The 27,810-nt window shown below is 32.6% G+C and overlaps 1 protein-coding gene and 1 pseudogene across 3 annotated transcripts in view; both read right to left on the reverse strand.

Annotated features, from left to right (window-relative positions):
- LOC145284505 (polypeptide N-acetylgalactosaminyltransferase-like) overlaps positions 1 to 27,810 on the reverse strand; it is an 848,687-nt gene that overhangs the window by 11,721 nt on the left and 809,156 nt on the right. The window contains exons 13-14 of one of the 3 annotated variants that reach the window (XM_080133386.1): positions 16,775 to 16,901; positions 1,163 to 1,282 (exon numbers count right to left, since the gene is read on the reverse strand). In XM_080133386.1, coding sequence (XP_079989512.1) covers positions 1,163 to 1,282; positions 16,775 to 16,901 — 247 coding nt within the window. Of the gene's footprint in view, positions 1 to 1,162; positions 1,283 to 13,662; positions 13,951 to 16,774; positions 16,902 to 27,810 lie in introns of those variants that run through there. The other 2 variants (XM_080133387.1, XR_013868854.1) reach the window with 2 other exon arrangements.
- LOC145285051 (5S ribosomal RNA) lies at positions 17,836 to 17,953 on the reverse strand (annotated as a pseudogene).

Here is a 27,810-nt window from a genome sequence, read left to right on the forward strand (position 1 = left end):
TTTGAGCAATTACATCGTCAAATGTCTTAAAAATGCTGTCTAATCTAGCTCAAAAATTGTTTGCTAATGTTTGCCAAATAAATAAAGGAAACATTGCGATATTTGTACATCAAATAAGGTAAAGTTAGTTTGTTGATTTTTGTCATTGATAGTTTTCTTCCTAAAAAATCAACATCTGATTCTGGTGTGACGCAGTCATTACATGTTAACACTCGAAACCCACACGTTGTATGCAGGCAGTGAAAAAGAAACAGACAAGAAAGAATTCGAGTCACTTTTTTCAGTTGAAACAGCAAATATTTATTTACAGGTACTTTCAGAAAAACGTCTTATCTCTTGTTCCAAAAGTCTTCTTGTACTCAAAACAAGACTCTGCCACTCTTGATACAGATCCAGAACTGGGAGCATGCCTTTTCTACAAACACTAGCGGGAGCTCAGAAAATACTAGGCAGATAGCAGCGATCAGGCTAGCTTTGGTGTTGTGGAAGGTTATGTTGGTGATGTTCTCAATGTATGACCAAACGGGTTTAGGTCGGAGGAGAAGGGCGGCCAGTGAGAGAAAGGTACAAAGTCCTAGTACTCCTTCTGAAGCTAAGTCTGTGTCTCTTTGGACTTTTGGGCCAACGCTGAGTCCTGTTGACAGACCCCGAGTGTGGCAACAGTTACCTGATTGCATCAATGGATCATTGCACTCTTCACCACATCCAGATAGACTTTGATGTTGACTTTTAAGCCAACTTCAAAGATGTGAGGAGGCATAGTGGCCCTCACTTGAAACCACACCAAAGACTATAACCATAGCCGGAAAGGATCGTCTTATGTGTTGAACTGTGCCCTCAAATGTTGAACCGTCCAGATTTGCATTTTGAGGGTGCTGGCAATGGTCCTGTTGTCATAACTTGGACTGATAGAGAGCATGAGTTGTACAGTGGCGCATCTCTGACCTTTTTCTTTGAACATTGTGTCACTTTCAGATATGATACAAGGCTCCTATCGCTCTTGGGATTTGTATACAACTGGCCAACTAGTAGATGGTTTGCAACAACAAAAAGAAAACCGGTTTTCATCAAATGGAAATGGAATCATGTAGACTTTTCTAGGGCGACAATTTTATCATTCCACTCTGTATATAAAGATGTAAAATAAAAAGAATTCTCTTACCATTGAATGATGAGTTGGTGTGCAATTGGCCAATTCTAATGCTGTTCCAGGTGTATTGCTAGGAAGCACAATGCAAAGATCAAGATGTCTTAAGCTGCCATCATCGGAGAAAGACCATTCCTATGGAATATGGAAAAAGAAACAGCTTTATCCAAATGAAAATGGATCAGGTTCAATTATATAGTCAGATTTCTTTTTTTTTTTTTTTTTTTTTTTTTTTTTTACAAATTTTACAATTTAAAAATTATCCAATTCAGAGCATACATTCTTTGTCAAAATATTTTTTCTCGTAATAATAATGTACTACAATACAGGGTATTAAAAAAGAAAAAAATTATGTAATCCTGCCTGGACAACTGGCAAAAATGGAAACACTTCAAATTATGACTAAAAAATCAAATTCACTGTTGAGTATATATATAATATTTTTATTTAAATTTTATTCTTTTAATAAATTACAAAAAAAAAAAAAAAAAAAAAAAATTGCCTCCCTTACAACTAACATTTTATTTATTTTTCTGTATAAGTTTTAAAAATGTGCAGAAAATAAAAATTACAATCTCTACTTTTTTTTTAGTAACTGATTTGGAATTTAAATACACTGATTTCCATTAAATTATGTCAAATACTTGAAAAAAAAAAACTGTTCAATTTATTAATAATTAAAGAAATAAATATGTTTATTTTGTATTAATAGAATAAATTAAAATGAAATATTAGATCAATCACAATATTTTTATTTTAAAGTGAAAAATAATATTGTGAACAAACTTTTATACATACATGTACTTTTAATGGAAATTTATTCCCGATAGTCTACGAGATGTTACGTATGAAATTGCTTTTTTTATATTGATGCTATTGTTTGCATGGATAACATTACTAAACAAGTGATTATTTAGTCTGCAGGGCTGTAAATAAACAAAGAATATCAAAGAGCCTGTGCGAGTTTTCTTTGTTTTGTGGCATTCCTTGCTTATTTATTACCCCCTGGCATGATCATGCTAACACCAGTTTTCGTCAGATCACCAAAGTTAAGCTATGATCAGCCTGGCCAGTACCAGATGAGTGACCATTTGGGAATACCAGGTGCTATATGTGCTCTCTGCTTATCTTGCCATTGTTTCCAGTCGTCCTGAAATTTCTACATGCTACTGGAATAAATGCTGACTCGGGAGAGACGTGCACAACTCTTGCCACAAAACAAAATTCATTAGTGATGATCTACCGCCTTCCATAGTTATTGTTATCGTCTCACCATGTTTTTTGTTTGTTTGTTTGTTTGTTTGTTTTTTGACCAAGTAAGCCTCTGGCCAGCTTTGGATAGAATTGAAACCGCTATCTTCAGACAATTCTCACCTGGAACCACCTGACGAAGGCCAGAGGAATAGTTGGCTGAAACGTCGTAAAACAACAACTAAGAACGATGAGGATAATAGTCCGCAATAAATAAATAAATAATACTCATCTCAATAATGAATTCCAATTAAAATAGTATAAATGAACAAACAGTTTTACTACCCCACGGACTAAATAATGACTTGCTTATTATCCATGCAAATCTTTCTAGGGGCTTCCTAGCACTACAGCCACTGATCATCACTTTGGTTTTAGTAACATTTAATCTGAAGCCTTTGCTTTTCATAGCATTCCTCCAAGTCTTTAACTTAACAAGTAAACCTTCCATTATTTCACAGATAAATACGAAACCATTAGCATGCAACATCTCTTCCAGACTGGGAAATATTCTTAATTAGCACTCACGAGAAATTGCCGAATTATCTGAGCAAGAAGATTATCATTATCGTGTAGATTGGATTAGATTTGTTGTAAAGAAAAAAATGCAAGTCAACGACAAGTATGGTTAAATGATGTTTTAAGAATTTAACTTGATTAGATTCTATAAACGAAAACAAGAAGGAATTTTAGATAAGTAAAAATAAATGTTTTCAGAAAAAGGAATGTGCGTTAACAATAATAACACCTCGATACGTGATACAGATGTCGACTGATAGGATTCTTTGTGGGCGTGCAAATGACAATCACAAAGAAATAGTTTTAATATATAAACGTAATTGGATCAGAATCAGGAATTTCGTACAGAATCGATAATTGTATCGGAATCAGACTGTCACTAATGCATATATATATATATATATATTTATTAGTTATTATATATTAGACGATTTCAATATTTTTCCCCGATTCCGATACAATTACTGATTCCGTTTCTTTATAAATCTCTAATTATTTAACTATAAGATTGTTATTTTCCCCGACTTTCGTAAAAACGCATCTAAAATATGCAGATATTTTACTAAATGTCAAAATACACTTGTAAAGAGTGATCTATCGATTTTAGCTTTACTGGTATTTTAAAATCAACAAATATTATTATATCATTATTACCAGCAATAAAAGATTTTGGTTTAAAAAAAAAATCAAATAAAAACAGACAATTAAAAGAATCGTTTTGGCATCGGAAAAAAATAGGCATCAATTTTTCTGAGTCCGTTTAGTCGTCCCAACACTAATATTATATATATATATATATATATATATATATATATATATATATATATATAGAGAGAGAGAGAGAGAGAGAGAAGAGATGTAGGTAAAATATTTTCTCATAGTTTTTTCCTTAAAAGGGAAATGGATTCCATATCGTTCATTGTAAAAGTGTTTTTTTTTTCAAAACGTCTGATGAGAGACCGTTCTTGTGAAAATGTTCGAACGATATAGGGTTTGAATTTGTCCGAATGGTCTTGAAACAATTTCAACGAACGATGAAATACACTATTTGTTGCTATCAATCCACTCTTTGATGTCTTGATTGTGTTAAAACAAATATAGATATAATTTTAAGGGGATTAGAACAAGAGTCTAAAGAGTAGAGTTTAAGCTCGATAGGCATATATATCCTAGAGCTATTTTAATATTGAGTAAAATGATTGATAATCTATAATTAAAATTAAAAATCGGTTTCACAAGGAAGAACAAACAAAGTCAATAAATTGTACGATCGTTTCGGAAACGATGTTTTTATTGAGACAGACAATAGGTCTTGAATAATAGTTTTATCATTTGATTTTATAAAACAAAGTCACCTCATTAGCAAAAAGAGTGGGTGGGGGCTTAAAGACACCAAAAATAAAACTAGCATTTTTTAAGTAAGGCAGATATATCTTTTATTCGTCTGCCTTTAAAGCCCGTAAGTATCATCGTCAATGCATTCATTGGGATGTTAAATGTAGCTTATGAATGAAAATGTTGATATTTATTTTATAAAATCAAATGATAAAATTATTATCCAAGCCATACTGTCTGTCTCAATAAAAACATTGTTTCCGAAACGATCGTACAATTTATTGATTTTGTTTGTTCTTCCTTGTGAAACCGTTTTTTAATTTTAATTATAAATTATGCACCATTTTACTCAATTTTAAAATAGCTCTAGGATATATATGCATGTCGAGCTTATTATATATCTATATTACAACGAGCACTGTTTTCTTTTAATTGTATTAATGCATTTGGTAACACATTAAAATAAACTCTGCTCTTTAGACTGTTGTTCTACTCCCCTTAAAATTATATATATATATATATATATATACACACTTAATTCTAACACAACTTTGAGCATTTTTGTACATTACATGAACAATACTTATTTGCTCCATTTTATGCAAAGTTTACTGAGAACTTCATTTGGCATCATATGTTAAAAGCTTTCTTCAAATCCTCAAAAACAAAATACAAACTTCTTACCATCGAACTTCTTTCATTTGTCTATATAAATAAAACAATAAACGCATATGTGTGTGTTGTCCGTAAATATTTAACCAATTAACTCTTAAACTATTGGTCACATGACACTGAAATTAACAGGAAATAGTAATCATACACTAAAGATGGTTTTATAACGAGTAAAATCTTTGTTTGGATCGATGAATAACGCGTACAGAAGTTAACAAGTTAAAATGCAAAATGTTCATTTCAACTTGCCGACATATTTGCATTAGTTTTACGCTTGCGTGCATGTAACTAATCATAGTGGTTTGATTTTAAAACTTTCTTATCTGTCTGTCAGATTAGCTCAGGCGGCAGAGAGTGCAGCTGGAGCACTAAAGGTTTTGGTTTCAATTTTAGCTGATGGTACCCAAATAATTTTTTTTTTTTTTTTACTTTTTAAATCAGTACTATATATTAGGTACAATATAATATTCAATAGAGAATTGCCTCTGTAATAATAAATACAAGATCTGTATGAATTAAAATATATTTAATCAAATTTTACGGCTGGCAAGGTCGCCCCACTCCTTCTAGTCTCAATAAATATAGCATTATTCCAAGCAAAAAACCAAACTGCATTTCATTGATGCTTAATCTGGCTTCTTATTTGCTTCTCAGTCACTTTCAGGATTTAATTCATCCACTTTAGACATCAGTAGGTCAACACATTTCAGATTAAAAAAAAAGTACATGACACATAAGAACTGTTTCGGTGTAAGAAAAGTATCCTGATACTAAATCTGACCTTTATTTCTCTAGATTAGGCACCATTTTTCATGTATTATATAAATCATATTTTCTTATTATTATTCTTATATGAATGAAAAACACAGAATTGTCAGTTTAAACAACATTTGTCCTTTTAACCCTCTTGTGTTGAGTGCCGTCCTCCCTTTTCATATTTAAACTGCCAACATGCCAGAGTTCTATTTTCCCTTAAAACGTTTCTCCATCACTGAAATATCCTGATGGAATTTCTTGCTATGTTCGTCACTCACATTACTAAGATTCTCTGCAAAATTCTTGAAAGTGACAATTTTGCAAAAAACTAACTCGTCAAAAAGAAAGCCAGATATGGAGTTTCCATGCGATTGTGCACATAAAAAATAATCAGACATCATGTACTTTTTTTTTTTTTTTAAGTGTTGCACACTGTTATCGCTTTCTAGTGATTCCCCTTTACTTTTGTAAGATTTCACAATTGCATTAAGATCTTAGTCTTCCAGAATAAACTCTTCTTTTTTGATCTCATTTGTTAAATCTATGATCATCTCAATGCCTGTTTCTCGTGGAACCTTCAACATTTTTGTAAACAATGTTTGATGATTCTTCAATTTTTCCTTTCTTCATCTTACAGCTTCTCATACGTTCTTTCTCAATTCTTATAGCTAGACCAGATACTGCTTCTGCAAGGTCTAGATTTTCTTGGTCTGTTAAGCGCTGAGTGAAGAAGGTGGCTGTATTCAGGCTCATACATCATCAAAAAAAAATCAAGCGGCAGCTGTCTGAGAACCACCAACTCACCCAATTGCAGCCTCATGAACTATAATGGATGGAGTACAGTTGAGAAAGGCATCAATGGTACCACTTGCAGCACCAAAGACAAGTTGGTTGCCATCACAAAAATGATATTCAGATGTCTTTCAAAGGAAACAGTGAGTGAAAGTTGCATGCCGCAAGTTCAGATCCAATTGAAAACCATGATAAACGCCCAGGCTAACTTTTGCAAGTGAGCTATATTCGACCAAAGATTCTCTAAGAGGTACACCTTGAATTTTGAGAATACATCAATTATTGGTCAAGATACGATTTTCTTTTTCTTTCCCTTCCAAAAGTGTCAGATTTGTCTCAAACACCATATATATATATATATATATATATATATATATATATATATATATATATACATACACACACAAAAAAAAATCACATAAACATTTATACTTGTACTACTAGCAGGTTCATGACTCGGATATCAATCACTGATGTGTTGGTTTCAAATATCACAGTCTAGACATGCTGATGAGTCATAGAGACAATGAAACATAAGTAAACAAAGGTAATGTTTTTTCAGTAAAAATAATTAAATACTTTCAGTTATTGTAAAGTAAAATAAATAGCAACATCTTTCCCATCATTACTAGCAGAATTTATGGTTCAATGGTAAAGTGCTGGACGTTAATCACTGATGTCCTAGTTTCGAATCTTGTTAGGTCTAGCCACACTGATGTACAAATTATGTTTGCATATTTTCTGTTTCAACTTTTCGACTTGCCTAATGAGTGTCTGGATTTCATGTTGAAAACTTGAAATAGTCATGGTTTCAGATGGGTCTCCAACCACTATGGCAAGTTTATCAGCCAGTTTAGATCTGAAATCCGAACATTTAGTGTGCAACTGGAAAGGATCAAGCAGAAAATACACAGGCATAATTTGCCTGTACAATTCAATTTTATATATAAGAATTCAAAATACTATATTCCAACATATTTTGAGGATATTTTCCAATACATATTTCAATTGTGCTCAATACATAGCAGAGCATGCATGAGCATGTTGAATAGCTAAACACATTTGATCCAAGATCAAATAGGTCACAAATCTATTCACATTACTCGAATGAACTATATTAGTCATATTCATGTGACAATAGTTGAAAATAACCATCCAGAAAGAAAATGTCTAATTTCTTATAAATTATTGATTTCACATTTTCATGCTTAGTCTTTCAAATTTTTCAGAATGATACAGCTTAATTAATTTCTGAAATATACAACGATATTTAAAAAAAACACATAAACAGTGGAATAAAAGTTTAAGATCTATTTAGGTTCTTTTTCTATAATGAAGTTTTTTATCATACTATACACACACACACACACACACACACACACACACACACACACACACACAGAAAGTATTTGTTTAAGAATAAAAATAAATTAAAAATAAAATAGTTTGCTTTAAAATAAATAAAATTAAAAAAAAAAAAATAGTGAAGCAAGGGGAGACAAACATGCAGCACAAGATGCATTATCAATCAATATGAAATTTCATGCAGTAAAGTTGCTTTTTATTTCATGCAATTGAAACAAAAGAGTCCAATCTGTTCTCATCTTGAATGTTATTCTCACAACGTTTCCGCCGATGTAACTTCCAAATTTATTCAGGTGTATTAGCAAAAATATAACAAGATCAGAACAGTAGTCCACATAATTAATTTATTTCAAACTATCAATCCCCGTCGCAAAAATAATTAAAAAAAAAAAAAATCATTGCATCTGTTGAAATCTGAAGTATTTTTCTTTTTGTTATAATTCAACGATTGAATGAACTTGAAATTTTCAACATTATCACAAAATGACAACTCTAAAATAACAAAAAAATGAACACCTGTATTTCAAACAAGATGTGATATTCCATTATTCCAGAAATAAATATTATTTCCTTAAATAACATGCAAGAAAATTGTATTTCATAACACAAATGGAGAAATTTCATTGGCTCCAAAAATACTGTCTTGTGACACTATATACATTAAATTTTCAAATGAGAGATGATACAGTTATAAATTCAAAATAGCGTGTTAGCTATGAAAAATCCTTCATTCTTGTAAGGAATTGTGTTCTTTGTGAAATACGAATAAAAGATTTTTTTTTTTGTTGTTTTTTGCTCAAAACTTTTCTTCCGGGAGCGATCTTTTGGTCTTCTGATGAACTGCATAAATGAAACGTTCAGTTTATTTTAAATGTTTATTCTCGGTCATGTGTGCACAAAGAAGTTGTCAAGTTACATTGAATTGCTTTGAATTAAAAAAAAAAAAAAAATTAAGACTGGGTCATTGTAATTTAATATAACATTGTATACTAAATTTCTCTATATTTATGCATGTGTGTGTGAGTGTGTGATTACTTCTGAAAATAAACTATATTTTTTTTAAAAGAAGCCGGAGTCGAGCCCCGGTGAAAATAATGTATGTTTTTCTTTGAATCAGCACTTTTAATAAAGGGAAGAAAAAGGGATTCATGCAGAAAACTGGGATACATATATGTAGATATTGTATACATGTATGTGTGTGTGTGTGGAGAGAGAAGGAAATGGTTTTGACATGAGTTTTTACTACCAACTTCAAATTAATATCAAAATAATAGAAAGCAACATAAAACAGTTGGATTTTATGGCATTTCAACCATTGTTCAGTTAAGTAGATGTTATAATTTATTGTAGGCACCCAATATTAAGTGTAAGTCTGTTCTATTCTGTGATGTGAAATAATTGCTAAATATTTGCAAGATGCCAACAAAGTTATTTCATGTTGGTTATCAAAGGAGTCTCTGCCAATCATGTTCCTCAGATCTTTCGTCTGAGCCTCATGACTTTTATATATTAGATTAGCAGGCTGCCCAGAGCTGCCAGGAAAATTTACTTTCATTTTTGTCCTCTGCCTAATACATGACGGCACAATTACATTGACACACTGGTTCTCGCCAGATCATTGAAGTTAAGCAACGATGAGCCTGGCCAGTGCCAGATGGGTGACCATTTGGGAATGCTAGGCAGTGTATGTACTGTGCCAAGTTGTAGAAATTTCCAGGTTGATATCTGGGTGCGCGTTTAACTCATCGATGCATCTCCAAATCAAGATGGAAAGTAACGGAAAACTACCGTCTTTACTCGTCTTCCCAAGATTACCGTATACAATTTGGAGAGCCGTGGGCGTTGATGCTATCAATAACAGCGGAGTCACTGATGATGATGATGATGATACATAACGCCATACATGACGTCATCTACTATGACCATACTTGATGTGATCTGTTGATCTGCTATGACCTCATGTATGACGTCATAATATAATATGCTATGACGTCATTGTGAACAAACAAACAAACAGGAATAGGGATTTATTATAATAGATTAGTGTCATTTTTGTATGGTTTTGTTGGTGTATGCGACAAACACCAGACCCAGGCTTATTTCCCTTGCGATATGCGATAGAGTTAGTATTTATCTATTTCAGATGTAAAAACAACAATGCACCGTCACACAAGTTGTATATGTTAGATGTTGACAATAATAAAAAAAAAAATGCTAATCAATATTTGTTTTCAAAAATATATGGTGTGCTTTTTAGCCGTGGCGGGCAATTACCTAGAGATGTGGTCTTGATAAGAGCATGGGTCCCCATCACCTCACTGGATTGTGGTCAGGAATGGATTTCCGACTTTACTTCAAGAAAATTTATCACATTTCAGGTTAGGTAGTTAAACACTGACCTGACCAGTGATAGGTTATTTTGAATATTAATTTCTGAAAGCTGTCCAACACATGTCAGTATGCAAAATGAACACTAAACCGAATATGAAAATAATGGATCTTTGTGTTCTTTCAATATTTTGTGATCATTTTTTATTTTTTGTGTGTTTTACCATAATATTAACTGTGTATTTTAGTTTTCATATTGGATTAGAACAGGGCTGACCAATACATAGTGCATCCACTAACTAATGCAGCATTGCAAGTGAACTCAAATATAATAAAAGAAAAAACGTGCAATAAAAATGATTTCTAGAAAAAAGTGCAAAATGAATTTAAACAAATTATGAGTAAAAAAAATTGTTTTTTAATCAAAATGAATTTAAACAAATTATGAGTAAAAAAAATTGTTTTCTTTTAATCAAAATGAATTTAAACAAATTATGAGTAAAAAAAGTTTTTTAATCAAAATGAATTCTAATCTAAAAAGCAATTATTTTCATTGGTTTGTATGCTCCTATTAGTAGGCATCGTTTAAATTTTGTGTTTTTAATCCCATGCGAGAAAAAATATAATTAAACAAATATAAAGTTAAATACTTTATATAAGTAACCTTGAACATAACGGATCGTTTATACAATAAATGACAAGAAAGACGTTTTGGGGCATAATGCATTTATGAATATTGAATGTTATCTATTTCTACCTATTTTCTCCAATTATGTGTTTTTCAACTTTCATAACATTACATATACATATATATATATATATATATATATATATATATATATATAAAATGGGTTAATAAATTCCAACGAAAGAAAGATGTATATTTAAATAAGGGAGTAGTCACCAACAATGTGTATTTTTTAACATTATTGTATTAATGTTAAAAAATACACATTGTTGGTGACTACTCCCTTATTTAAATAAATAAATATATATATATATATATATATATATTTTCTTTAATGATACCACGTTAATAGGGATAGATACACAAGAATTTACTCATTTTTAGAAAGCACGGCTTTTATTGGTCATAACATTGCGTACAATTGTTTCAGTCCTCTGGTGAAAATACTTGTAACTCTAGTATTGTACTATTAAGCTATTTTAAATGAGAACTTTTATGTATTCATATGTAATCACTGCTCAAAGTAGTTAAAGTACATATAAACATATAAGTTATTTATAAAAGTGTGTATATATATATGTGTGTGTGTGTGTTATTTTATTTCATTTTTTGTGATATGTTTTGAATGAATTCAATTATTTATATGAAAGTGCATTTTTACCTAAATGCGAGTTGAGAATAATTTTCCCTTTGACCAATTTGGTACAGTCAACTGGGGAGAGGGATATATATTGTTTTTAAAATATAATTATCCACTGACATGTGCCTCGCCGTCCACTCTGGTGAGTTGTAGACGTTGAGGCACGTGTCAATGGATAATTATATTTTAAAAACAATATATATATATATATATATATATATATATATATATATATATATATATATATATTGAAAATAAGAATTCCGTATATAGTGGATACGTTAAGAAGGCTAAAAACAAAGCCTTTTTAAAATAAGCAAATTTATTGGTAGAATTCTGCAAGGGAGAGTGTGTCAGTCTGTGTGTCTTGATAACGGTTTGATTTTTAAAAATAAAATTAAAAAAAAGAGTTGTTTCTAGCCTTTCAAATGTATTCATTTATATACGTAATTCTTAATTTCACTTTTCAATTAATATACAACACTTCAAGTGCAAGTAAAGAAAATCTTTAAAAATCTAAAAATGGTTACAAATACTAACGATCTCTTTTAGATTAAAAAAAAATAAATCCTTATCAAAGAAGGTTTGCGCAACGAGAGGCCTCCTTACAGCTTAAGAAAAAAAAAACAAAAAAACCCAATATGGAAACACTCCCTTACAAAGGTTCACAAACTATATTTACTTCAATAAGCTGTTTGAAATTTGGTGTCTTTTCCCTCCTTTCCCCCCATTTATGCTGATGAGGAGAGGATATCCAGAAATATTTTACTTATTTCTCGATGGTTTTATTTGTAAATATCGAATGAATAAAAAGATATCGTTTCCGAAACGATCGTACATATAAATTTGATTTTGTTATGTTTCCCCCATGAAAACTTGATTAATAATTCCACAATTATTAATCTCTCACCCTTTCTATTTATATGGATCTAGGTAATTACACCTATTGAGCGATATAACTCAATAGGTGTAATTACCTAGAGCCATATAAATAGAATATTGCAATACTCCAAGCACAGCACCTTTAAATATATTTTTCTGAGGCTTTGCTTATTTTGACCCTGTCTAGTATATAACCTGTATTGACCCTGTCTAGTATATAATTGTGTGTGTGTGTGTGTGTGTGTGTGTGTTTATGGGGAAAATATGCTTATTCAATTATATTTCACCCTTTATACCAATCCTTTAATTCGTGAAGCTCATAACTACAGAGCATTCCAAATTCCAAGATGTTGTCCATCTTACCAGTTATTTCGTTCAGTATGTTAAGATGTTAATATATATTTGCCCCAAACCTCTGGCCTTGATGGAAGAGAAACTAAAACTTGCTGCTATGATTTAAAATGATCTGAAATAACAGCAAGGGTGTACTTGATTCCAAAGAGGGGAGATATAATCTATGAGAAATATTTGGAATCAAGTTTCCCCTTGTTGCTATTTCAGATCATTTTAAATCATAGCAGCAAGTTTTAGTCTATCAAGGCCAGAGGTTTGGGGGGAATATCAGATATTTTGTAATTCATATGCAAAACTAAGAAAATAAATCACTAGGAGTGAGACATTTTATAGCTGTAAAAAAAAATGCCAAAAATAGGTTCTGGATGATGGATCTCCTTAATGTGCGACCTTAAGGGAGCTTTCCAACGAGCCTTCATTTGTTAAATTCTGATCAAGATTTCAAGATATCTTTTTTTTTTTTTATCTACTGGTAGCCAAATTGAATATTGAAATGTTCATTTCTTTGGTTCTATGCGACGAAACTACATGAAAATTTGCAGGTTTTTTTTAAAGATTATAACACTGTTCTATGGTTAAAATTTTATGATAATTGGTAAAAAAGAACCTATATTTTCAAACCAATAAAATATGCCCAAATTTGCCTACATTTGTATAAATAGTGTCTTGCAAGCCAGTTTTACTGCTTCGGTTTTCTCCACCGTGGCCTTGCCAGGCCACTAATATGGCAGTTCAAACAAAAACGAAATGCATCTTAAATTTAATAATCACTGTAAATTCAAAATTGTCATTGAAGTAAGCAAAATCAATTTGATATCTGGCAGTTTTTTTCTTTTTTTACATTACTTTGCTCTCTCTCTCTCTATATATATATATATATATATACGTGTGTGTGTGTGTGTTAAAATCAAAATAACTCAAAACGCCATGTTAATTGAACTTGATTTATTTCACCTATAACATATAATCGTCAGACTGTTTTAGTAACACGAATCAAGAAACTCGTTATTATATAAAGATATGCCAAAAATATCCAGGTTTTCCTTGTGGTGACTGGATTCAATGTACATTGCTTATTTGTGATTTTCTCCCCTTTTGCTGCCTTACAATACATTTTTTCTGGAAGGGAACTTTGGACTTCTGATGAGCAGCATTTAATTGACATAAGTCTTTGGTAGTTTATCTAGATGAGAAACGTTTCGTCGAAATGCACTGACGTGTCTAGATTTGAAAAAAAAAAAAAAAAAAAAAAAACGAGAAAAACAAATTTTAAAATTTGTCACTAAAATTTAGTGTTATATTCTTTATTTATATATGCTATGCTGTTAAATGTTAATCACTGAACTTTTACTTTGAATACTACAAACTACTATATACTAAAAAATATATGCATTATATCTAAAGATATAGTGGCGCAGAAGTCTGTACTCCTAAACAATTTACTATATACTTGAGAAATACAGATTTAAAAAAAAATTTTTTTAGCACAGTTTTTTTTTTTGTTATTTTATAGTTTTAATTTCTTACTTTATCTTCTAACATTTGTAAAGTTTTTAGTTTGCTGATATGAAGCAATTACTTAGGATATAATTAAAAAAATCCAAATTACTTAAGTTGGTGAACATTTAACCGGCCTTCAACATCTAATCCATTACCCAAATTCAATCCTGTTGAAACCATATTTTGACAAACAAGATGATAAATAAAATTATAAATGACACATGGCTAAATTGTAAAAATAAAATTTATTATTTATTTTTTTTATCTGGTCTAAATGATATACCGTTAACAATTCTACAATGTATATCGTTTCCAACCCTTTTTGCAAACAATGTATGCAGATATTTGGCTAACGCTTTTCCAAAGAAACGTTTTGGGCAGCGAAGGCTGATTGAATTGCTACAACATTCTCTGGATTCGAAAAACTTTGGATTTTTTTCATATAGGAATCTCTTAAATTCGTTGTTTATGCTAATAAACAAAGAATTTTACAAACACTAAATGAAAACATTACACAAGAAATTAAAACCATAAGTGGGAATAATGATGCTTGAAAAATATTCCACGGTCATGTGTCTTCCGAGTAGCAAAGTGCTTGGAAGAAGGTGAATATCAATTCAAACAATTATTGTAAATTTTACATTGTTACATATATTGTACATTGTTATATATTATACTGTACATTGTTGTATATTGTATTGTACATTGTTATATATTGTACATTGTTATATTGTATATTGTTACATATTATATTGTATATTGTTATATATTATATTGTATATTGTTATATATTATATTGTATATTTTTATATATTATATTGTATATTGTTATATATTATATTGTATATTGTTATATATTATATTGTATATTGTTATATATTATATTGTATATTGTTATATATTATATTGTATATTGCTATATAGTTTGCAGTAGAACCCTAGGATACGTTTTTTTTAGGTATTTGCTCTGCCTTATTATGTTATCTATAATGTTACATGTATATTATATACTGTACTGTATTTTGTTACTAATTTTTAATGACGTATCCCGGGTTTCTACTTTATTCATATTAGTGTTGGAAAAATTAATTGGAATAGGAAAAATTGTAACATTTTGGGATATGAGAATCGATATCAAAACATTTGTGCCTATTTTCTAATGTCAAAAACGATTTTTTTTTTATTTTGTTTATTTTTCTTCAAAATGTAAGTTTTCATTGCAACATTAATGATAAAATGATAAATATTCATTGATTTTAAAACTACCGACAAAAACATAAAATCTATAGATCACTTCCCCATAAGTGTATTTTTTTTACGTTTGTAGAATCGGGAAAAATATTGGAATCGTCCCATCACGAATTCGTATCGATCGTCAATGGATCTAAAACTTGCCTTGATTTCAAAGGTTAATAAAAGCAAACATAATATAGATTATTATTATTTTTTTTTTTTAGAGGCAGCAAGTTTTAAATTGACAACTATTTTCTTAAATTGTAGATTTCTGCCCATTTCACCCATTGTATTTGGTTCTCTTGTGATAGTGTTCATCATCTAACTGACGATCTCTTTAATACTTATCCTTTCAAACCTTGATATGTGATGAACTGTAGAAATGAAGGCAAGACGACAAGTCTCATAACATTTAACAGCAGTTTCATTGATTATCTTCGTTAGTATGACTGTATTGGGAAGAGTTCCTATGTGGAGACGTTGATGAAGAAGTAAATAGGCCTGTTTAAAGAGAAGGAGTTCATCTATGTGTTAGTCTAAGTTTGTAGTAAAAAAAGTGCGTCCATGTGTACAAACGGACACAAAAGATTACAGACCGCGCTGTAGGAAGATGAGAGTTCATTTATGTACCGTATTGAAGTTTGGTTGCCATGCTGGATTATTTGCATTCCGTCTTAGTTGAGCCCAGAATCCAAAGGCCGGGGTGGATTGTATGGCATCCCACATGGAGTTGTTTTCAGTCCAAGGTCCGGGAATAACAGAGAGAATTACCGCGTGTTTAATCTTTTATAAACTCAGTCACATGACTGAGAGTTGACTTCTGATTAAACAAGCCAGAAATTAAGTATATTCAAAATCTTGAGCCGTGAGAATTCGCTCCTGCTAATGCTCTGCTACAGAATAATATTAAAAAAAGAAAGAGAAAGATTTTTTCTGTCTTATCTTCTTCAATGTATACTACAACAGTTTTCAAATTTTTTTTTTTTTTACTTAATGATCATGATTTTGTATTAATCTTTGCAAACGGAGCTAACCTTTCTTCCTGTTCTTGTACATGTGAACTTAGAAAAAAAATATGTTTTTTGTGTTGTTGCATGTTAAATAATAATAAAAAAAATAGTGTGAGTGCTTATTCTGAAATTTGAAAATATTTAAGATTTAAAAAAAAACAAAAAAACATTCATCTTGATTTTTCTTTGACTGCATGTAAAAAATGTGAAACACAAGATGTTAAAACAGTATGTGAAAGGAGGGACATCAGAACGTGAAGGTTAGTGCATAATAGTTAGTAGTTCTATGAGAAAAGGTTTACCTGATTGCCACCTGAATTGTGGCAATGGAACAAGCCAATAGAACCATCTGCAAAATGACCCATAGTATCCATGCACATCTCTCCCTGCTTGATCATTCCATATACCAAAGCTTGGTTTGAAGGAACTCTACAAAGAACAGGACGGATGCCATCATGCTATAAAACAATAACCAGGATTTTGCCACGTCTTCATCGCAAAACGTAGATTGATTTTTTTTTAAATTCTGTTTTATTATATGCAGAATAAATAAAAGAAATGCATTGAAAATTTTAAAATAAATTCTCACTAGTGGACGTTTCGTTTTTTTTTATTTTTCGTTTTTTTTTTGTTTTTTTTTACAGTTTTTCCATACATAAAAAAGATAAAATTCCAAAGATAAAATAAAAGATTTCTTTAATAAACTTAGAGAGTAACCACAATACACTCAGTAACCTTTATCCACGAGTAGATTTCGAACCTTGATAAGTGGTGACTCCCTTGTAAAAAAAAAAAACATTAAATAAAGTTAAAAAATAAAAAAGAGCTTTTAATTATAATAATCTTGTTAATATCTTGTTGACAGTAATTATTACAAAATGGCTACAAACTTATGTTTTTCATTTTTTTTTTATTTTTGACTGTAAGTCATCAATGATCAGGTTTAATGAAATGGGAATAATTGCCAACTTAAAGATGAGGAATTTGTATTATTGGACTACTACATATTTTATTTCAATTTTTTTTTTTTTTTAAATTATGAAGCTTCATCTAAAAAGATGAAGCGTCATAATTTGTGCATTCATTTTTTTGCAGATTGTTATTCTCATCTCCATAATTGTTGTTGTTGTTGGAAACTGCACTAACCCTATGCAGATTTAACTGGCTTCCTCCAAAGGAGGGAGTTCCATGGAAGTATGAAATCTGCAAGCAGTCCTCAGTTTATCCCCGTTAGGGAAATCTGCAAGCAGTCCCCAGTTCCATGGAAGTATGAAATCTGCAAGCAGTCCCCAGTATATCCCTGTTAGGGAAGATGATGACGTTAGGTTTTTGCAACTCTTGTAGGAATGTTTCAACATCTTCCTATATACAGCACCTGGAATTCCTAAATTGGTCACCGATCTGGTACTGATCAGGCTCAACGTTGCTTAACTTCGGTGATCTAATGAGAACCGGTGTGTCAACGTGATTACGCCATATATGTTGTTGTTTCACTACATTTCGGCCAACTCATCCTCTGGCCTTCTTCAGGTGGTTAACCGTGACGAGATAGGTTCCAGGTGAACATTGTCTGGAGATAGCAGTTTCAATCCTACCCAAAGCAGGCCAAAGGATCAGTTGGCCAAAAACGTGGTAAGACAACAACTATGGAAGGCAGTAATTACTGGGGATACAGTTACAAGACTCAGCATTCCTATCCCGTCACGGTTAACCATCCGAAGAAGACCAGAGGATGAGTTGGTCAAAACGTGGTAAAACTAAAACAACTATGAAGATAAGGATAACAGTCTGCAAATAAATGAATACACAAATTGGATTACAGTTCTCATTTTGAGTAATAATCTCATAAGCTTTTGATGTATGCAACCTTCAACTTTCAAGTGTCTCTTGTCGATCTGATTTTCTAACAGCAAAATAGATCCCCTTGTTCAACAGCAGACACTTTATTTTCTGACAGTAATTATTAGGGCTATGACAACAGCATATTCTTTGCATTGTTTTGACTCTTGAGTATATATATCCAACACAGTTAATCACACAACAGCCACATCACTCTATATAACAGCATATAAGATGTCAAGGGTACACACTCGAGAGTCAAAACAATGAAAAGAATATGCTGTTGTCATAGCCTTAGTAATTATATACAACATAATGATGTTTACACACCGGTTCTTGCTAGATCATCAAAGTTAAGCAGTGTTAAGCCTGGTCAGTACTAGATGGGTGACCAATTAGGGAATATCAGATGGATGACCAGTTTGGGAATACTAGGCGCTGTATGTATCTCCTCTATTGGGAATATACATACAACTGGACACCGCTTGTGAATTTCATATTTCAATAAAACTTCCGCCTTAGGGTTAGTGCAACAGTTCCCTTTTTTTTTTCTTTTCAACAGTAATTTATTTTCTGTAAACTTTTCGAGACATCAGTTCAAAATAGCGGACGATTAATTGACATCTCAGGTGGCAGCCATTTTTAGTGTAAACTACAAATTTACCGACATCTCCACATCTAAGTCGGACAGTATAGCATCATGATCTTCTCTCGTATCTTTCAATGGGTGTTAGCAATTCGTGTGTCTTTGGCAGTTGTACCCCAAGAAGATCATCCTTCTCCAGATATGCTAATAGAATAAATTGGTACTTATGCACTTATGTTAGCGTGTTAACATGAGGAGGGGAGGTGTTTAGTGTATTCTGTACTTTCATCTAACAATTTAGTAAACAAAAAGATATCGTAAAACTTGAAAATACGATTTGTAAAAATAACACGGTAACATAAGTGCATAAGCACCAACAAATTTGCTAACACTATGTAACACTGTATATCTAAAAAGTATATGGCAAGGATTTTCTACATGTTGCATCCTTGTGCCTTTTTTTTTTTTAATTACATCAATGGAACTTGCTACTCTGCTGCCTCCTTGCTGCAAATGCCACCAACCAACCCAACAATTAGTTATATCCCACTCCTTAACTGCTTAGGTCCCCAGATGCCAGAAGAATTTACTCTAATAGTTTTTTCCTCAAACTGCTAACCATTGGAATTCCCTCCTTGCTCCCTTGGCTATACAACCATGCAGAAGTTTAAATGTAATGTGAACAAACATTTGTCGCTCTCCACCTCCCCACTTAGGATGCCACTATGCGCAATAGTCCCTTTCAGTTTCAGTGGCAATGTCCCTTGTTTGGAGTGGATTAAAGTAAAAAAAAAAGTACATGTGCAGTTTACGGGCCGTGCTGAAATGATAACATAATTTAGAAAACTATTCTTAACAAGGGGAACTGATTTTTTTTTTTAAACTATTCTGTACGTTCATCTAATAATTTAATAAATGAATGTGTAGTAAAAAATTGAATTCCAATTGAAAATTCTATCTAAAACATACCACCGTCCTTAATCTGTACAAGTACAAAAAAAGTATATTAACCTAAAAGTGAAAATATTGCTTAATTTGTAGCTTGAACTCAGTTCAGCAATTGTTAGGTTGGTGCAAAAATAATGTTGTCTATTATATATATATATATATATATATATATATATATATATATATATATATATATATATATATATATATATAAGTGAATGTGTGTGTGTACATTTTCCAATGCAATAACTTTGTCAATTTTCAGTCTACAGACTCGAAATTTGATATACAGGGTACTGAGATTGAAGAAAATCTTTGGAATCCATTTTCGGCCAGAAATTGGTTGTTAAGGGATCAACGATTTGACCTTTGAGAACTCTACCAAACTCCTCCGGCAATTTTGGGTCTAAACACTTGAAATTTTAGATATAGGTTCCTTGGACATGGATCTAACTTAATAACTTGATTTGAACCCAAAACAATAAACGTTAAGTGGTCATAATAGGGGTCAAAGTTAAAAAAATTGACCGTTTTTTTTTTTGCTCAACATACACCTTCAAACACCCGGGCAACGTCGGGCTGAAATGCTAGTATATCTATAAACGTGTGTGTGTGTGTGTGTGTACATTTCCCTATGCAATAACTCTGCCAATTTTAAGTCTACAGACTCGAAATTTGATATACAGGGTACTGAGATTTGGGAAAATCTTTGTGATCTGTTTTCAGCCAGAAATTTGGCTGTTAAGGGGTCAAAATTCAACGATTTGACCCTTGAGAACTCTACCAAACTCCTCCGACAATTTTGGGTCTAAACACTTGAAATTTTAGATATAGGTTCCGTGGCCGTGGATCTAACTTAATAACTTGATAAAAACCGACATTACTTTTGCACCAACCTCATACATTTTCCATGCTTAGTCTCATAACGTCATACGGAGTAAGGGGCACATTAAAATACACCAGAATTTTATAGCATTTTTATTCTTACTAATATTTTTACTAATAATGCTACCCGGCGTTGCCCAAGAGAATGAATAATAAAATAAGAGAGATCACACACATTTTTGTTTTACACTCTTCTATCTCTGGTTATAACTATCTTTTCTCTCTTGCAACTGGTTCATTACAATAGAAAGAAAGAAAACAAAAAGAGAAAAATAAGATGATTGACGGTTTGACCTAATTTCAGTGTTGTTTTTAAATCAACTACCTCTAAACATGAAAATAAAAGTTTTTATCCCACCCCAGACTAATTTGGTTCTTGGTTATCCCAAAGGAACGAATATTACACTATTTTTCTTTAAAGACAACCAGGTTGAGGTTACACTAAATCCAACGCTATAAGGTGTTGTACGTTTAGCTTGCATGGTTTCTGAGTTTTAGCCAAGCATGCGCACACACGCACACAAGCGCACACAGAATTACGACTTTTTATAAGAGACTAGCAGGGCTAACGAGCATTGTCCAGGGTCATATAAAACAAATAGAAAAAATGAAGTTGCGTTTGAACACACCTGCTATACTTAGGATGTTGAGCAGTTTTTGATTACTACATACTTCTTATTCCGGACAACGCTAAGTCAATTTTCTTGTATAAAAAGTATAACAAAACATATTGATGTTAGTTTTTTTTCTGAGTAATGCTGTTTTTAAACATACCTGCTCAATAATAAGCACTTTTGGGTTACTGCCTACTCTATCCAAGTGCATTGAGCACTTTAGTTTATGGTTTCTGGGCAACAACATTTTAACGAAATACAAAACATTGCGTATAAACAAACAAAGCTGCTCTGTCTATGATATCGAGTACTTTTAAAATTAAAGAGGCCTCCAAAGCACTACATGTACTGTCGCAGAACAAACAAACAAAAGCAGGAAAAAAATAAAAATCCGACTCTGCATTTTTTTTCTAAATGCAAATGAAATGCATTGATTCGTGGTTCTTCCAAAACAATGCAGTTCATTATATTTCTAAAGTCTTTGCACACGTGTTTTTTTAAAAATCCTTCTCTTCACCACCTCACGCCTGCTGTCAGCTAGCACTTTCACATGTCCATCTTGACCGGTGCATAACTTGCTTCTCTCCTCAACCACGTGAGGTATATTTCTCTCCTTTTCCTGTAACACAAACGCACGCATACTTAATAATTTGCATGTGTGCTTTAATGGCTGCTGCTAATATTTTTGCTAGCCAACTGTCCTTCAGCTGCTGCTGATTTTCCCATACACGCTCTGTTATATTACAAATCTAAGTACCCCCTCCTCTATTTAGGATATTGAGCAATTTGGATTATGTCTCCCATCAAGTGCTTATTATTAAAACAGACAAAAACTAAACTGCTAAAACCACTTTTGGATTATGCAGGATATTTAACATTATGGATTAGTCTCATGACGTCATACGCTGAAGCGATGTGGTTGCTATGGGAAGCAGTCATAAAAAAACGTTGCTCACCTCCTTACGAATTTTTACGATTTTTAACACCAGTAAGTTCATCATAACTTTTGTTTTACTGAACGAAAAGGGACATACTCCTGGGCAACACCGACAAAACAAAAAAAGGACACCGTCTTTAAATGCACCTGCAGTATCTAGGGTTTAAGGAACTCACGTTTGGGTTACTATTGCTCTATCTTGGATATTGAGCACTTATAAAAATTAAGAAAACCTCCTGAGCACTACTAAAACCAAGATTTCCCCTGCACATACAGAACTATGGCTTTCCCTTTTGTAAGAGGTGAGATTTAATTTTTGGTTGTTAATGTGAAGTCATTTATTTTTGCAAAACTCTTTGACGCTTTAAGTGCTGAATTTCTTTTTCATGTCACGCGTGACAAATATACTACATTAACGATAATAACTCTTGAACTATTGACGATGGCTATAAATAATGTATATTCAATATATATTCAAATCAGCTCAGTCTAATTTGAATAATTAATGTGACCACCTTGAATACATGATGTTGTTAGTCGATTAAACTAATTTTCGTCTTTGCGATTTAATGCCAAACTCTTTATGAAAACAAATAAAGCACTCTTCGGTAGTTGACAGTGTTTCTATGAGCAGAGATTTTGTTTACTCATTCATGGCTCTTGCATGACGGTCGAAGAATTAAAAATACAGTTGTGATACAGCATAACAGTCTGCAGATGACATGCATATATATATATATATATATATATATATATATATATTCTTATGTCAAGTAAACTACATAAAAACGTGTGTGTTTCATTCAGAGAAATCATCGTGCAATTCCCTCATCAATAAAAGACGCACGTTTCTGTGTATATTTGTGTACTACTAAATTCTACCCGTGTATTGAGCACTGTTTATGTGATTAAAAAGTAATACAAACCTGACCTTGTAAGCATGTCATCTGTTTCAGGAAAGGGATACAGACAGAAAAAAAATGGCCGCTTCTGCTATTTACAGACTGGTGGTCACGTGAGCTAATGAGATTTGGGGGAAATATGCAAATGAAATGTTTTTTCAATAAAAAGCCTGTGTGTCAGAGAGAGAGAGAGAGAGCACGCATCTCTTTGAAAGAGTCGGTGGATGTACATGGAGCAGAGATAAGGCGACTAGCGGGATCGGTTGTATATGTGCAGCGCAGCCTTGAGAAGACTGTTAAATTGGCTTTTGTAAGTGGTTTCCCTGACCACATCTCTATCGAACTGCAACGATTTACTGAAATTGAAACCATGGAGGTGGAGGAGATTTTGAGTCCTGCTAGAGTGCTGGCAAAACATCCCGGTGAACAGTTGCAGCTTCTGCGACAAACAAACAAAGCAGAGAGGGGCGAACATTAACAAAACAAAGTAGTAGATTTACTGGTAAATGCTTCAGATGTCAAGAACCCCACCTGATGAGAGACTGTAGGGAACTGTGACCAGATATCTGTTTTCGGTGTGGCCAGGTTGGATATATTAGGAGGAATTGTTCTTCGCTTTCGGGGAAACAAGTAAAGAGGTTTTATTGTGTCAGTAGGCAATAATTGCTGAGAATGCAGTTAAGAAATTCAGAGTTCCTATCCCGTCGCGGTTACCACCTGACAAAGGCCAGAGTAATAGTCAGCCGAAACGTCGTGAAACAACAACCAAAAGATGAGGATAATAGTTCGCAATAAATGAATAAATAATGCTATTATTTTATTATTAGTATTATTCTTGTTTAGGCCAAGATCAAAGTGTAGTATCTGTTCTTTAGATGCTACACCAATTTCTTGTTCTCTGTCAGTGGAGGAGAAATCCTTCACGATTGAGACCATTTTTATTTTTTGTTCCTTTTCTCCACAATTAAAAAACGACCCTGGTGTCTAGCTCTGCCCCGTGGGGAGGCTTTGTAAATAGGTACTATCACTATGACACATATATAATTCTTAAATATATTAAATATAGTTTCCAAAACTGTTTATATTTCATTTTATAGTTGTGATTATCTATAATTATTTAATTTGTTTAAACTTGATTAAATACAATTAAACTTATGCTTAAGTTTAATCCATTAATTTATAAATAGATTCGGTGTTTAATTTCTTCTTAAAATAGTTTAAAGAGTATTATCCGTAAATGCATTGGGTAATCTCTCCACATTAATTTTTTTTTTCTACTTTTATTGACTTTTGCCCAAATGTATTTTTTGCAAGGACTACTTTATGAGTTTTCTAGTTACTCATCAATTCGATTATACGGCATAATCACGTTTTACACACCCGTTTCCATCAGATCACCGAAATGAAGCAACGAGGAGCCTGGCCAGTACCAGATGGGTGACGATTTGGGACTTCCAGGTGCTGTATGTGCTCTCGGCTTATCTCGGTATTGTTTCCAGTTGTTATGGACTTCTCCTTGCCACTGGACTCAAGCAGTGCCGACTCAGGAGAGGTGTGGCTGGAGATTGCACAACCCTTACCACAATATACGCGCAGCTGCCCCTACAGGGAGTATCCTTTGTCTTTCGAGACTAAATAGAGGCATCGATTATGATGCTATCCAACTTTTGCTGCCCATGCAATTTATATATATATATATATATATATAGTCATCCACATACAGTACTGTTTCGCTGTTTCACAGCTCATCAGTGCAGCTAGACAAGCAACTACCTCAAACCAGGATCGAAACCTGATCGCCCAAACGACAGTTGGAGCTTCTAACCATTCCGCTATACGGTTGCTGCTATGTAGGCAGTGAATTAACAATGTTTTTGATATTGTCCAAATACCTAAGCTCAATTTGTTTACACAAAGAGCATCGCTTCATACACTAATGGTACAATAGAAAAATGCAAGCATAAAAAGTAATATGGTTAAACCTAAACATGGAAAAGAAAAGGACAAGATATTCTAGTAAAAAATATAATAAATTAAAATATTGCAACATTAAGAATTGATTATATAATGTTAAATTGAATTTTAAAAAAAATCTTAGTGCTGCAATATTTTAAGTTATAAATTTATATTTTTTATTAGAATATCTTGTCCTTTTCTTTTCCATGTTTAAGCGTAACCATATTACTTTTCATGCTTGCATTTTTCTATTGTAATCCATGATTTTTGCAAGCTTCCAGAAAATTCACCTGTTCTTTGTTTAATTTCAATCTTATTTTTTTGCCCCCATAAACATAGCATACACATATGTAAAACAATGTACGGCACTCGTCTGCTTTCATTCTCTGTTTCACTTGTTACTTCTCTTTTCGCGAGAGCGGTGAATTAGTAGCAACACTAGTCGCTGAAGCGATGTGGTTGCTATGGGAAGCAGTCATAAAAAAAACGTTGCTCACCTCCTTACGAATTTTTACGATTTTGAACACCAGTAAGTTCATAACTTTTGCTTTACTGAACGAAAATTGAAAATTTCTTTTTTCACTATATAGCTGAGAAGGTGGTCTATAAATTTTAATAATTGTTTAAAATTTGGTCAAAAAATGAGTGAGCAGTGAAGCTTTAAAATAGTTCTATATGACTAAAATTACCACTTAACCATATATTCAAACACTATCGTGTTTGAATGATACAATTTCTTCCATAGTGACCTGAAAATCTTAAGCTGAAATAATCGTACAAAAATTTTGGGTGTTATTGTTTGAATTCTCGAAACATGTAAATGATCATGAATTAATTTCGTTTACTTTCTGCTTATTCTCTCTCTCTCTCTCTATATATATATATATATATCCTGTATATATATATATAGAGAGAGAGAGAATAAGCAGAGAATAATTTTTTTTCTACTTTTATTGAATTTTGCCCAAATTCTTATTTCTTATTTTCTACTTTTATTGAAGTTTGCCTAAAGAGAGAGAGAGAGAGAGAGAGAGAGAGAGAGAGAGAGAGAGAGAGAATATCTAGAGAATCGTATTTTGTCAAAGGATGATCAAAGAAGACTTAACAGCCGACGATATTTAACATCAATAAAACCAAAACTGCAAATAAATGGACAATTTCGACTTTTAAAAAAGCTCGACATTTACTGCATTCTTTGCTTTAACTTGCAGGATATGAATATCTCTATCTCTTCTATTATATAAAAGACATTTTGTGTGTGTGCGTGAGTTCGTTTCTTATGCACTCGGAAACGGCTGGGTCGATTCTTTTTTAAATATTACACGAACGTATTTGATGTGTCTGGAAGGTTTTGTATCAGAATTTATCTAAGTATCAAAAATCGATAATAAAAAAAAAAATACCCTTAAAGAAGGAAGTCCGATTTTTAGCCAAAGTTAACTTTTATACAATCTAACATCACAAGTCCATTTGAGAAGTTTTATCACCGCACAAGCAGAAAGGCCCAGCTTATAAAATCAAGGACGCATTTGAAATGAATGTTTCTTTTTGGGAGATGATTAAACTATGATGCTTGACTTCTGTACGTCTCACTTTAATTCAAGTGATTATGTAAAAATAATTTCATAAAATCAACAGTTGGTTCTTTGATAAGACAGGGGCGCATTCAAAATGAATGTTTCTGCTTAAAGCATGACATAACCTTTTTTTTTTATTATTATTATTCAATTTTCACCCCAAACAAGGCACAGTGCCACTTTGAAGTAGGGGGCTACTATTGGGAACATAAGTTGCAGTGATATTATAAAGATAGATGAGTAGCAAGATGTCTGTCCACATTAGACTTGAACTTTTGCATGTCAGTACAGTTGGGAAAGCAGAATCCCGGAAAGGAGTTCCACAGTCTAGCAGTTCTGAGGAAAAACATCTAGGGGTAGGATTTAGCTGCTTGTCTGGTTTGTCGGGAGTTACGTCGAGGGGGGTACAAGTGCTTGTAGTTCATCAGAGCATTTACCATGAAAATACTTGTAGAACAGGCAGGGGGATGCAACATTTCGTTGATGAGACAGAGGCTGGAGCCTAGATGACAGTTCAGGACCTATCAAGTTGCCGACTCTTTTGAACCCTGTCCAGGAGGGAGAGACTAGTAGCAAATGCACCAGCCCAGGTGCGACAACAGTACTCCATACATGGGCGAATGGTGGCTTTATAGAGGTATAGGATACTTTGAGGTATAAGTAACTTTCTAGAATGTTAGAGAGAACCCACCTTCTTCGCAGCAGCCTTGGCAATGCTCTCAATGTATCTATTCCAATTCATGTTCCCTGTAAACATTAGGCCTAAGAGTTTAAAGAAAGTACTTTCAGGTGTTTTTGGCCATAGCTATTGGTGGTTGAGAAGGTTTCTTGTAATTATTAAAGGAAACGAACTTAGTCTCGGCAGCATTGAATGTTACCATCCATTTTTGACCCCATTCCACTCCAGATTGGAGGTCTTCATCTCGTGGTTTCTGCCATTTCCTTAGATATGTGTTTATTTGTTTTCCCTTCGTGCCTGCTATAGAGAGTGGTGTCATCAGCAAATATACCCATCTCGGAGACAATTTTGTCAGGGAGGTCATTTATGAATATTAGGAATAATAAAGGTCCCAGGATAGACCCCTGAGGCACTC

This window comes from Euprymna scolopes, chromosome 9, assembly GCF_053919585.1.
Source record: "Euprymna scolopes isolate OS-2025 chromosome 9, ASM5391958v1, whole genome shotgun sequence".
Classification (NCBI taxonomy): Eukaryota; Metazoa; Mollusca; class Cephalopoda; order Sepiida; family Sepiolidae; genus Euprymna; species Euprymna scolopes.